This window comes from Nestor notabilis, unplaced genomic scaffold, assembly GCF_000696875.1.
Source record: "Nestor notabilis isolate BGI_N333 unplaced genomic scaffold, ASM69687v1 scaffold5617, whole genome shotgun sequence".
In the NCBI taxonomy this organism is placed as follows: domain Eukaryota; kingdom Metazoa; phylum Chordata; class Aves; order Psittaciformes; family Psittacidae; genus Nestor; species Nestor notabilis.
The window spans coordinates 10,860-25,535 of record NW_009935060.1 but is presented as its reverse complement, the minus strand read 5'-3'; the positions used below and the strand labels follow the sequence as shown (position 1 = coordinate 25,535).

General features: G+C 46.3%; 1 protein-coding gene across 1 annotated transcript in view; it reads right to left on the bottom strand.

Moving 5' to 3' along the window:
* SYNDIG1 (synapse differentiation inducing 1) overlaps positions 1-14,676 on the bottom strand; it is a 47,556-nt gene that overhangs the window by 31,091 nt on the left and 1,789 nt on the right. Inside the window, exon 2 of the mRNA XM_010017630.1 lies at positions 7,462-7,599. Coding sequence (XP_010015932.1) covers positions 7,462-7,599 — 138 coding nt within the window. The remainder of the gene's footprint in view (positions 1-7,461; positions 7,600-14,676) is intronic.

Sequence of the window (14,676 nt, the reverse complement as noted above, 5' to 3'; positions counted from 1 at the left end):
TGTCTGGGCTCTGGCTGGCTCAGCATAAATATCCAGCACAGAACAAATCATGTGCAAACTTTGCAGTTGTGCAGCATGTTCTTGCTAATAAGAGAGACCCCTCATCTCCTCAAACATTTTAAGTTGGTCTCTCTTCTGTCCCAAAACTTCCTTATAATTAAACACCTGCATAATGAATTAAACTCTCACAGGAATGTTATTTGCCAGCTACCTTTCCAATTATTTAAAATTAGCTTAAGGGCTAAAGCAATCAGGCCATTCATTAATCTAATCTCCTTTTGTAGCTGGAGTTTGTGATTTGGAAATGTGACCACAAGATCAAAAGGACAAAGAGGAGTGAAGAGAAATTTATACAAGACACTTACAAAGTTCTCTGGCCCAAGACCTCACCTACAGGGTACTGAAATTAGCAGCTGCTGAAACACAACTCACTGCAAATGGACATTTTCTTGCATGCACAAACATCTCTCTTCTCAGGAGACATCTGCCCTGAAGAGAAAAGCTGGTGTCAGCAAAGTTTACCCACACTCAACCCACTGGCTGGGAGCCAGCTCCCACCTGGAAAGCAGAGAATTAGAGGTGCTGGTAGTTAATAAACCCCACGTCACAGAGTCAGTCATAGACTGGTTTGGGTTGGAAGGAACCTTAAAGCTCATCCAGTTCCAACCCCCTGCCATGGGCAGGGACACCTTCCACTAGAGCAGGTTGCTCCAAGCCCCTGTGTCCAACCTGGCCTTGAACACTGCCAGGGATGGGGCAGCCACAGCTTCTCTGGGCACCCTGTGCCAGCGCCTCAGCACCCTCACAGGGAAGAACTTCTTCCTAATGTCTCATCTCAGTCTCTCCTCTGTCAGTTTAAGCCATTCCTCTTTTTCCTGTCACTACCACTTCAGATTTAGCATCACCATCTGAGGCAGACCCTGGGGAGTTAAAGGGACATGAGACACCCTCTGCCACTTCATCCAGGAATCGGCTTTCCCTCCGCTCTGAAAGGGGCAAAAGTTGCAAACCCTGAACGTACTGAACCGTGTGATAAGCTTCTTGCAAAGCCAAGACATGTCACCCAAATGTCCCTAATCAGGGGCCAGGGACATCCATTTCAGAGCTGCTTTTCCAAGAACAAGAAATCTAGCACTCTCACACAGTAACATATGTTCCTGGCTATCTCAGCAGGTAATTTCTCTCTGTTGAGAACAGCAGCCACGTTATTTTATGCTGGCACAGACTGTACTGTTCAGTATTCACTACCATCCTCTGCCCAGCCAATCTGCCATCTCTGCATGCTCTGCATGCCCTAAGGGCTGTGCTGGTCTGGGGCATTATCCTCTGAGCATTGCCTTTCACTCTGAACCTGCACAGACACACCTGGTGTCGCTTGGTGTCAGCCCCTCACAGAGTTGTCCTAGTTAGGACAGAGGTTATCATACCAATTTATTTACCACCCATAGCTGCAACCACCCCCTTCATGAACATGCCCACATGTGAGCCACAGTGGCAGAGAAAGCCCCTTGCAGCATTCATGCAATATTACATTTAATCCTTCATAACAAGGATTCTTCAAGCAAGACCTACTGGAGGAGTAAGCTGACCCTATCCATCCCATGCCATGCTCATCCCATGCTGTGCTCCTAAATTAACTCTGGCCATCACAGCCTCTCTCCCACTCTCAGTCTCCCCATCCAACAGAGCATATTTCCCTCTCCTTGATGCCCTCCTCCCAAAGTCTGAGCAATCCCCAGCCTCACTACTGAGCCTAGCTACTGGAGGGATCCACAATGCACTGATGTGCGTGTGCATACCTATATATGTATAGATAGATGGATAGATATTCTCACTAGTGGACCTCCGTCCTGCTTAGACAGAGAAGAGCAGGATGAGGCTGCTGGTGCTGTTTGCATTTGTCGAGTGCTCTGAGTGTCTTTCTGTGGTCTATATGGCCAGCTATGTATCCATGTAAATATATGGTCTACATGTGTGCTCTGTGTGTGTGTGCCTGCTGGAATGCACTTCCAAGCCTTGCTGCTGGTTGGACCTGCAGGCATGGAGCAGCAGCAGCATCTTCACCCACCTTGGGCTGCTGTATTTTCCTCTAACAGACTCTACCTCTAACAGACTCTACCTCTAACAGACATGCATGGTCAGGTTAGCATCAGTCATGCCTAGGATGCCTGGGCCACATGCACGCAGCCCTTGTCCCTGTCTTTGAGTGGACGAGGCAGGCAAGGAGTCAAAGCTGTCAGCTAGAAGTGATCAGCACAGGCTCTGCCCCTCTGACTGAGGCTGGAGTATAGATACAAGTCAAAGCACAAGAAATGTCTGTCTGAAGAGCCATATGTAACTATAAGACAGCTGTCTTGTGGTAGCTAAAATTATTGTGTCATGCGATGATCCTTTTTTTCAGGAATGTGCACATATGCACTCATACAGAGACAGTTTGCAAGCAGACCTGTATGAGCAGTTTGCAAGCAATGTTCACTCCATGTTTCCTGTATAAAACCTTGTTCTCAATGGTTTCAATCTCTTGCCAAATTTCAAACCTAAAATCTAACATGCTAGACACAGCTATTCCTGTGTTTGCAAATGTGGCTGGAAGAACTCAGCACTTTCTTAAGATACCAGAGCATACAGCTTGTCCCAGTGAGAAGCTAAGCCCTGTGACATGCGGGTCTGAGAGCCATATAGGCAACTAGGGGTGGTGTCATGCCAGCATGGACTGCCCCAGCATTTGTTGTGAGACCTGCCCCTTTGTGCAAGTCCCTGACCTAGTCCCCTCCTCCGTAAGACAGTTGGCAAAACCAGATCTTCCAACACAAGCGAGTGGAGGGGGAGCAATTCCCACCAGCTGAAGAGTTGGCATGTCAAGAAATCATAGAATGGTTAGAGTCTAGTTCCAGCCCCCAGCAATAGTAAACACTAACTGTGCAGAATCTACATTCACCAGCTATTAAGACTGAAGCCAGCTCAGAGGAGTGCATAAGTCATGGTGTCTGCCATCTACCTTACAACTACAACTGCGACACAGCCCAGTGAGTGGGGGACCTTGCAGGGCTGGGGTTCTCATGCAAGGACAGTAGCCATACTGTCACCCTTCCGCTATCTCAGCAAGACACTGGCACAGAGCTCTGCTGGGATGCTTTCTGCCTCAAAAGTCCTTAGCAGCTCCACGTGAGGAGGAACTCATTCTGACTTATTTTGACTCATTCCTGACCCAAGAGGGTTTAATTGTCTGGAGGTTTTATTCATCACTTTTACAGCTCAAGGACTGCAAAGCTTCATCAGAAGGGTGCCTGCACTCACGAGCACACACAGAGCCAAAGAACTCAGAGATTTGCTTTTCAAGTGATCAGCATAGCCAGCTCAAAGCTCTGCATGACTGGCAGCAGAGACAGAGCTGAGTAGCCCCTGAAACCTCCAGTACCCTACATCCAAGCTGTGTGACCCAAAGTGACCATCCAGCTTCAACTCAGGGACTGTGTGATCAGTATCCTGGTCCGAGACATCAAAAAAAAAAAAAAAAAGGACTTTTTTCTGTTATATTTAAGGAGGTTAAAGCTCATCTTCTTTTGACAGCCAGCTCTTTTGTACAAGCACTTAGTCCAAGAAAGGATGCGGTGCTGAAAAATCAACAGCCTCTTTGGAAAATGCAAAAGCCCACTGTCTGTTTTGCTAGCATCACTTCAGCAATGCTGAGCAGCACAACCTGCAAGTGTACAGTTCAGCCTGATAACGCACATAAAACAAGTAAAGAAAAATACTCCAGGCTTTTGGTTTTGCCTGTGCCTTTTCATCTCAGGTACAAAGGGATGCAGCATCACCAGTACAAACATAGGCTCTTGGTTGTAGGTGTCAACTTCTTTACAAGCTATGAAATCCTGTTTTCTGATGGAGAAAAGTGGGGCAGAGAGGAAAAACAAAACAGGGTGGGCTGATAAAGGTCTTACCAGTGCCAGCAGGCAGTTTGGTTGAGTGTGGCACACCACACTGCCACCCTGTCTCATGGTTTTCCCTGTTCAGATGGGGACTGTGAGACGCATTTCTAATGAATAACAGACAGCAAATGGCTGTTATTTCCCCGTCCTTTTCAGTAGTGGCTAGTCAAAATCTGATGAAGAAAAGCAAAGAAAGAGAAATACATTCATGTATGCTGAGCACATGATCTCTGGTCTCTGATAAAGGTTAAGCTCATACTGTCTCCTCCCTCAGAGTGGAGGGACAAACATTATTTCTTTCTTCTCCCCGATGACCACTGAAACATGTCAAAAACCAGCTTTTTCAAAGCCTCTCTGAAAACTGGAGTGAAAACCTCTGAATGTTCCATAAGTTATCATGAAGAAAGACAAGCTCCTCCTCTGCCTGGTCATGTATGCCTCGTATCCGGATGGAAATTAAGAAAAGCCTTTTACCAGTATGCAGTCCCCACTTTTCTTTAAAGCCAATCCAAGCATTGGCATTTGGAGTTGTGCCCACTCCAGCAGTCCATGGGATGTGGAAATAATTACAGAGCCATGCATGCCTCAATCACAGTATGAAGGAGGTAATTACACCATGGAGTAAGTGCAGCAGATGGGATGTGCTTGCTCTCGTGTGCTTGGACTCTGGTCTGTCCCTGGCAGGTCTCACATGCTGCCAGTGAGGAAAGCAGGTTTGGAGGCTATTTGAGAATCTATGAATGCTGAGAAGTGTCCAGTGGGATTTTTCAGGTGTATGTCTATGCCAGCCAGACACAGCTCCATGGAGGTTGCACAGAATCATAGAATCCCAGACTGGTTCGGGTTGGAAGAGACCTTGAAGCTCTTCCAGCTCCAACCCCCTGCCATGGGCAGGGACACCTTCCACTAGAGCAGGTTGCTCCAAGCCCCTGTGTCCAACCTGGCCTTGACCACTGCCAGGGATGGTGCAGCCACAGCTTCTCTGGGCACCCTGTGCCAGGGCCTCAGCACCCTCACAGTAAAGAACTTCTTCCCAATGTCTCATCTCAATCTCCCTCTGTCAATATAAAGAAGTTAAAAAAATAAAACTTGGCATTGCAAGATTCGCAGGCAATGCCCCACTTGTGAAAATCAGATATCCAATGGAAAGGAACTAGTTTTGCTTTCATAGAGTGCATTTCTGAATCCACTGCTCCTCCCTGCTGGCTCAGCTGATGCACATCTTTATTTCCACCATGCAGGCAGACCCTGCACAGCTGCATCATAGAATCCTAGAATCAGGTGGGCTGGAAAAGGCCTTATGATCATCAAGTCCAACCGTTCCCCCAGCACTGCCAAGGCCACCACTAAACCATGTCACTAAGGGCCATAAAAGGTTTTGACCTTAATTTTAGTTTCATTTTTCCACTGGAAAATGCCAATTTGTTGGAGCTGGGGTTTTGCGGAAGAGTCAGTTTCAGTGAAGGCTCCTGGTTTCTCAAGGCTGTGATGGACCTGCTGGAGGGGAAGACAGGCAGGGAAGGACAGACTGATGCGCCCATGATGGACTTGAACAAGAAGGGACTTGACCATCTTTCTGCAAAAGATTTGGGAAATGAGTTCTCAGCTAATTCAGCTGTTGTGGACAGAGCTAAGAGGAGAGACAGGAGCAAAGGAAAATGTATTATAGTGGTGTTGTTATCATCACCAGCATTTTTAGTGGGGAGAGATGAAAAGATTTCTCCTTCCAACCTAAAGCAATAATCAGAAGTTACAATTCGTCAGAAACAGTCCTTCCTCCTGGCTGGATTTAGCCACAGCTTGTCCTGGTGCATCCAAGGGGTCAACTAACAAAGATTAGTTTATTCTCTCTCAATCTAACAAAAGCAAAGCACCTTGCTGACAGCTCCTAATTTTAGGCAGCTACATTCAGCTCTTCTCCATCAGTCCCTTCCAACCCTAATGATTCTGTGATTATGCTAAACTAAACAACACTCAAGTTTCCATTTTCCAGTGCCTAGATCCTTCAGCACAATATCATCATCTTTCCCTGCCTACACATGGCCTTTTTCACTTTCCCTATGCTTCTGTCTTATGGACTCATGCTGGCCCCTGGAATCAGTTCACAGTTAATGGGGATGCCCTGTTCTTCTACACCACCTCTCAGCTTCTCATCCATACTGCTTTGAAGTACTTAATTACATTGTTCATTTTGCATTTATTGGACTATGCTGTGTTTCCACTGCATTTCATAAAGCAACCCCCAGGCCTCCTGAAGGAATGCTACCACAAAACACGAATGAGCACACTGTTCTCCCCAGCACAGAGCAAATGCACTGCTAATGGTGTTTTCTGGTGGTGACAAACTCTCAACCCTTCCTTGGTTGCAGCACTGGTGAAAAATCCTGCCTAGTACACGTGTGTGAGAAGACATGACCATGATGCTTTACTTTCCACTTTCATGGCCATCAGGCAACCCAAACTTGAGAAATCAATAGCACTCAAACAAGGAAACTTGTAATTTTCCACTGGACAAACTTTAGTTTTCTCAGAGGCTTCCATGTTCAATGACAGACACCATTTAAAGCAAGAAATAGTGGTGCTGTGTCTCTTTCTTTGGTATTGGAGACTAGTATTCTTCATATCTGAAGTGTCTGCTCTTGCCTGACAAACAGCCAGTGCTATTAAATGTTTAGAGCAGACAGGTTAGAAAGACAGACAAGAGGGTGAATGATTTTGGTGCTGTGGAGTACAGACTGTAGTTGGCAACAGGCATTTCTATCACCGGTAGATAGAAATATAAGTGAATGTTCCCTTGCAGTCACTGATGGGACTTCCAGTGTGACTCCTTTTCTGTCACATTACATTATCTGCCATGCTGGGAAACTCAGTAATTACTCTGCAGGCACTTCTGAAGACATACTTTTCAGAACAAATGATGGGGCAGGAGGTGATTGCTAGTTAGGCACAGGCTGGAAACCTGCAAGCCCATCTCACGAAGGAAACAAACCAAACCACTGTCACTTCTCTGGTAAAAGATATTTCCATATTAACTTGGACTAGGAGAAGAGGCTGAGCAATTTTACAGGGGGAAAGGAAATGGTTCCTGGAAAGTAAATTCGCGTCTGCAGAACAGAAATTACTTTTCTGCTCCTGGAAGGATATTACCTGGTTTGCTTTTCCAGATGAGCAGTTCAGGAACCAATAGATCAGTTTCCCCAATAGGAAGTCCAAGTGTTTGAGATAGTGAAGGTGTTTTCCACTTAAAAGTCATGTCCACAGAAAATCCACAGCTAGAGATCATACAACCTGATCATCATCAACTAAAACCTAAAATATTTTGTAGATTCCTCCCTCAGCAAAGTATCTCACAAGACAACCACCACTATCACAGAGACATACCAAGGTGAGGAAAACACTACCCTCCTAACTACCCCCCACTGCCCTGGAGAGTGAATGTCTTGCCCCACATTTGGGATTTGGTGAAGTTCCCTTGCTGGTGTGGGGTGATGGATGTAAAACTCTGAGTTACCAGGAAACGTTTTAACTTTACCTCATGAGACAGGTAAAAGGCAGCAATCCCCAATGGCCAGAAGCAGCAGAGCATGGAGAACACAGTGAGGCCGAGGTGATCTCTTGGTGGCATCATCAGGAAATTGTCTTCACTTTCGGTGTCACTTGAGTAATCGCTCTGGAATAGCAAGGGAGAGAGAAATACAGAGGTGCTGGTTAATGGTATCACTATCACTCCTCTGCCATGGGCCAAGGCTGTGATCATCTCCCCGGTCATGCTAGGGCAATTTCTCAACATCAAGAGAGGCCTCATTCGACTGTGTCACAGCCTCCATCACTATTGCATGAACTTGACATGTTCTCTCTCTTACAACATGATGCCAAATCCTGAGCTTACTGGGACATCTTCCCTATCCAGAAACCTTTCTGACATTGGGAAGCTTTTGACAATTTGGCTACATCATTGGCTGTCTTCCCTTTGTTCCTGCTTATGGAAGAGCTGCACTTTAACGCAAGGAAGCTGTGGCTGCCCCATCCCTGGCAGTGTTCAAGGCCAGGTTGGACACGGCTTGGAGCAACCTGCTTTAGTGGAAGGTGTCCCTGCCTGTGGCAGGGGATTGGAACTGGATGAGCTTTAAGGTCCCTTCCAAACCAAACCAGTCTGGGATTCTATGACACCAGAGGAGCTGGACATTAGAGGGTCCTCTGAGAAATCAGACTTACTTTCACCAGTTACAGTCAGTTTGGGTTAGATGACTAATCCTGCATAATCACCAATATGTTCCTTTCATGTTTAACAGTCTCTTTATAAATTTACATGGAACTTTTCACAATTACATCATGATATCACTAACCTGTCTGAAAGCTTTTAACTAGCAGAAATTAGGGAATAGCATAGCTAATGAACTTGTAAGGTTTGGGTGGTGAGCAAGACCGAACAGACAAAGTTTTTCTTTATTTAATAGGAAGCTGGATGAGTTTAAGCAATCTGAAATATCAGACCATTAGGTGTTACTTTTTAGTGGTGTACATCCAGTGCATCACCCAACCAAACAACACGCAATCAAAAGAGAACTTGTGTAACCATTCAAAAAAATACATGGCAAAAAGCATCCCTTTCCTGGCTGAGATACTCTGGTCATTGCTAGAGCAAAGATCCCTCAGAATTACTCTCCTAATGAATTCCAGTTACTCCAGGCTTTTTACTGAGCTGGTAAAAACACAGTCTAGCTCTCCTCTTTGAACAGAACTCCTCTAACCTGTCAGTCAGACAATATCACTATCTTCTTGATGCTAGAAAATGCTTAAGATGAAACAAGGCAAAATACATCCTGATGCAGCTGCAGTCATGTAAGTGACAATAGACAGGAGCAGTGTCACAGGGTGGCAAGAAACAGCAGCAGCAGCAGCTGAGGGTCTCTTCAGGATGTGGAGGGATTCACCCCTTTTCAGACACAGTAACTGGCTCCAGCAGATTCCACTGGAATTGCACGACACACAGAGAGTATCTACAGAACGCAGCTCCTTTCTGCTGCAAATCAGGTTCTGACTTTGAGACACATCTTTGTGCTGTAACGGGAAGGATGCAACCTTGAGTAGATGCACAGTCCTCTCCCTGGCCAGGTGAGCTGTGGTCTCTGCAGCTCGTGTGAGATGCTGCTGTGAGAACACCTTTCTGTGCCCATGGCCCTGCAGCACACATGACATATCTCTAAATTACTGAGAACACAGCAGGGATTTCCTGCTTCCAATGGATCCTTTCTAGCAAAAGCTGTTATCACAACCACAACCCTCCTCATCCTTCCTGACTGCTGCTTCACATCCCTCACCAACACAACTGGAGTTCAGCTGAGAAGACAGCACAAGATAAAACAATCTCTGCCTCAGTTTAACCACAAGCCTTTTCATGTCTGTTACAATGAAGAGGTGACCTCAGGACCTCAGGCACGACTGGAATTATCAGGAGATGAGGGTCCAGAGGACCTCTCCCCAGAGCATAAATTCCTGCAGAAAGCACACAGCACCCTGCCCAGATTAATGTTGATTACAGTGAATGACAAAGAAAACAAGCAGCCCTTTCCTTTCTCTCCCTCTTTCTTTTTTCCCTTTCCCTTTCCCATCAGGTCCCATCCCTCCTATTCTCCCCAGGTAAAGTGGAAGAAGGACCTGAAGACAATGGCCTTTTTCACCAGAGGACTAGGTGACACCATCGAAGGTTTCAGGCTTTCATTGCATGACCCAGCTGGAATAGCCCCGCACAAGCCCTTTGACTGTCTTATTTACACAGATTTCTCCATGGTGCACAGCTCTGCAGACCTAAAATGCACTAGGCACAGGCGGGGTGGGCAGGACATAAAGTGCATTTCTGCAGGAACTGTAGATGTGACAAAGGATGAAGAGGAGAAATGAGCTTTGTTGGGAGAAGGAAGGTGTCTATTCCCAGAGCGCATGGGATTTTGCAGCAGCTGGAATTTGGGTGCTAGACAACTCAACAGGAAATCTTGACCTCTGTATTCAAGCGGGCTGCTTCCGATGCGTCCCAAATGACCTGAGCAAGAAGTCAGCCTTGAACATAACCAGAAATGTGGTCACACTGAAGACTGGTAGAATGAAGCTCAAACATTGATGGATTTTAGTCCATGAATTTCACTGGCTCCTCCAGTTGATAGCAATGCTTCCTCTGCAAATTGCAGAATAGAGGAGAGAGAGAAGAGGACATTTAATATGGGATACTGAATCATGTAGACACCCCATTCCTGAAAGAACCATGGCTTGGGAGCAGAAGACCTGGCACAGAGGCAAGGCTCTGTGTACACAGTACTGAATGTGGGGTGTGCACTTTGGGCTGTATTGCATGAGAAGGACCACTAGAGCAGAGTGTTCAGTGAAAAGCAAGTTGAAAATAAACCCCCTCTGTGATGCACCACAGGAGAAACAAATGTGATCCGCGGAGAGGGAAGGAAAGGTACAGTACTACAGACATGCACATCATGGGTCCAGGTCTGGTACCGCCATTTCCCATGTTGAAAAATCAGGAATCAGAAGGCAGGTACATGCATCACACCACAGAAGAAATCTATACAAGAAGAAAGAAGAGAAGCCAACCTCACTTGTAAGATAAATTTAAGACGCAATTTCACCACAGTCTGTAAGTGCCTGCACGAGTAGATAATTTCTGATCAGAGACAGCTGTTTCATTTGGCAGAAAAGCAGCAGAAACCCCAGCAGCTGAAAGCAGAAGAGATGAAGAGCAGACACAAGGTGCAGATTTTTAACAGAGATGGTGATGAACACTTTTCTGCAGTTGTAATGGATTTTCTATTACATGAAGCCCTTTCTTAAATCGAGGCTAGCAATCCCTAAAACCTACACGCTTTACCTCAATCCAGACATGATGAGTGCACAGAGGCTCTGCAGACAGCCTCCCGTGGGCTGCCTGTGACATACCAGAGGCTGGACTTGATGGCCACATTGTCCCTTACAGTATTAAAACGCCAGGCACGCTGGAGAAGTCAGACAACAAGGTCTGCTATGAACCACTGCTGCCAGTAACCTTTGATAGATATTCAGGAAACAGCCCATTTGGTATTACTCCTTTTTTCCTTCAAAGCAACCAATTCAGCAACACGCACACACTGCATACAAAACTAATTTCTGGTCTGGCCCTGTGGGATCTGCTTCAAATCCAGATGGTCCAGTGGTCTGATTTGGACAGAGACCAGCGCATGATGTGACTGTAAGATAATATGTGCTCTGTTTCCCCCCACAAAATGCCTGTTTCAGTAATGCAGTTAAACATGATAACCCTGTTCTGACCAGCACTGTGCATCCTTTTGCTCTTACTGCAAGCAGTGTGAGTTCACTGAAATGCAGCAGAAGTTGAAGGCAGCGAGCTGGGTGGTGGTAGCTCTCCCACCAACGGCTGCTGTTTATCACTGCTCTGCCTCAACACACTTACTGCGTAGGTGTGCAGCATCTGGCTGATACTTACTGAAGTGGTGATGTCTCTAAAACCCGCCAGAATCACAGGCTGGTTTGGGTTGAAGGCACCTTAAAGCTCATCCAGTCCCAACCCCCTGCCATGGGCAGGGACCGGGTTGCGCAAAGCCCCTGGGTCCAACGTGGCCTTGACCACTGCCAGGGATGGGGCAGCCACAGCTTCTCTGGGCACCCTGTGCCAGGGCCTCAGCACCCTCACAGGGAAGAACTTCTTCCTAATGTCTCATCTCAATCTCCCCTCTGTCAGGTTAAAGCCATTCCCCCTTGTCCTGTCCCTAAATGCCCTTGTAAAAAGTCCCTCTCCATTCTTTGTCTTGGTGATGTATTATTTATTTATTCTATTTTCCCTATTTGTTTATTTCTTTTTACTATTTTGAGTTTTGCAGTTGCTCCCTTTCAGTTTTAAAGGTCTTTAAATGATGCATTATCCACTAACCCTGACCTGGTCAAGCTCCTCTTGTTTTCCCAACTCCCAGCCTAAATTGCCCTGTCAGTTGGGCAGCCAGCCTTGCAGAATGGGCTCACAGAGGTCTCTACTTGCTTGGAAATCTTTTCATATATAACTTTGCAAAACCAAAATGTACCAGGGGCAAAAAACCCCTGGATACAACTATCCAAGACCATTCTTCCTCCTGTCCCCTGGATTTTGAATATCTGCCTTGGGATGTTTTCTTGACACCCACAGCCAGTCTGCCTATAGCTCAGGGACGTCACTGCCTGGCATCAGTTTGAAAGCTCAGGGAAGTGCTGATAGGAAAGGGAATCACTCTGGGTCCTGGCTGCTATAACAGGATTCATAGGAGGGCACTTGGAGACTGCTGAATGTGACTTCTCAGCCATTGCTCCCTTCACCTAGGGCTGGCTAATAAAGGTTAATATCCCTTGGCAGGGCTCAGTATCTCCAGACTCCACTGGCTTCTCCTTCAAGGGAGAAAAATAAATCAAGCACAAATGAAGTGTAATCACTCTCATAACTGGTTAATAATGTATCTGTGAAGGAATCCAGGGACATAAAGAGTGTCTCTGGGGTCAGACCAGTGGCCCATTGAGCCTCATGCTCTGCCTCTGACAGCAGCAACAGGACATGACATAAACTTGGACATTTTGCAGTTCATCCGTTGCACTCCCTCAGCACCCACAACTGTTGTGTAAGAGGTATTCTGTGTTCTTCTGAGCATGTCCCACAGGAGGAAAGAAAGCAGAATTATGTTCACAGATCCACAACACTTCCCTAGATGTGGCCTGGCACAGGGTGCCCAGAGAAGCTGTAGCTGTGTTCAATGCCAGGTTGGACACAGGGGCTTGGAGCAACCTGCTCTAGTGGAAGGTGTCTCTGCCCATGGCAGGGGGTTAGAACTAGATGAGCTTTAAGGTCCCTTCCAACCCAAACCATCCTATGATGATTCCATGATTTATTGCACCATTTTCTTCGGTTCCCAAGGCACAGAATGGAGAAAATATTGTTTTCCCACCTGCAGTAACAAGTGAATTCATTCATGTAAGGTGTAAGACCCTGAAGGGAAATGGCCATACAGGCAAGTACCTGAAGCATGCAAGACCTGCACTAGCCTGCCTCTTCACCCATGCTGCAGAGCTCTCTGGAAGGGGAACCCCACCATGCTCGGGTCCCCAGGGGAATGTCCAAACATGTTTTCTGGATACCTGCTCCCAGGGGTTGCTGAAGCTACAGAAGCTCAGGTCTTATCAGCACAATACAGGATCATCCAAGCCTGTGCAAGCTGGAAGCACTGAGAAAAATCAGGTATGTTGTGGGGCTTGACACGCATGAACAACTCCAGGGCTGCCTCTTCATCTTGCAGAAGAGACATGACCAGTAGGTGCTCTGGAATGTTGAGAAGAGGGGTTAGATGGAAGAGAACATGGCTTAGGAGCCACCTTCTCTCTTCGCACTTTCATGCTCATGTCCCAGGGATGAGTTTCACAGCAGCATCCAGCAATTTGTATGGGGAAAAAAAGAAGGCAGGTTTAACTTAAAAGCACTATGTTTCCTTTCTTCTTTCACCCCCCAGAACATTCTATTTATTTCATTTTCAGAAACTGTTTCAGACGTACATCACTGGGAAAAAAGAAAAAAGGTTTTAAGAGAGTGCTCAGATGTATTCTTTTATGCTCACATATGAATAATTCAATTTGCTGCCATCAATAGCTTGGGTTTCTCTAAATAAGCCATCTATCTAGGGGTTAGGAGGAAAACTAGCAGGAACGTAATATGACAAATGATGTTTCTGGATGAAAGATGGCACTGCATTTACTCATGAACTCTAACAGGAGGGTACTGCAGCTGGTAACTCATGTAATATTTCATTGCCACCATATTTGACAAGTTGTCTGCCCATTAGTTTTGGTGTAAAGAACTTATAAGATATTTATAAGCATTCCAGAGGCACCTAAATAGGAAATCATTTGATTTCAGGGCTGGGCACCGAAGAGAGAAGTTTAAAGCTTTGACAGAAAGCTCAGCCTTCTGTGCCCAGGCCTGGTAATTGCTGGAGCAAAGTGGGGCTGTGTATGCTAATGAGAGATGTTTCAGAAGCCTTTTTCCCTCCAGACAATTAGGATTTTCGCAGGCATTCTGAGTAACATTGCACCAGGTCCTGAGAAGCACTGCTGTTAAAAACCAAATAAAACATGAACATGTTGCGGCAATGTGCAGGACCCCTGCTTAGGATTATGCAGTCCCAGGCTGATTCTGGTTAGAAGGGACCTTAAAGCTCATCCAGTTCTAACCCACTGCCACGGGCAGGGACACCTTCCACTAGAGCAGGTTGCTCCAAGCCCCTGTGTCCAACGTGGCCTTGAACACTGCCAGGGATGGGGCAGCCACAGCTTCTCTGGGCACCCTGTGCCAGCACCTCAGCACCCTCACTTCTTCATAATGTCTCATCTCAATCTCCCCCGTGGCACGTTAAAGCCATTCCCCCTTGTCCTGTCACTACAGGCCCTTGTCAAAAGCCCCTCTCCAGATTTCTTGCAGACCCCTACAGCACCATTTTGAATAGACACCCAGATCAAATGCCCTACATTGCAAAGGCACCTAAAAATCCCATCAAGAAAAGGAAAAGGTTTTTTGATGTAAAACATTATTTTATTTGACCTGCTTACTTTTCCAGCCCCTTTCAGCCTATTCTGCAGCTTCTGGCTAAAGAAAGTCTTGCTGGATTTGGATTGGCAAAAGGGAGACACATATTTTTGCTGCCTAAATGTGAGGCTGGATGTGTCAATAACACCATTAGGC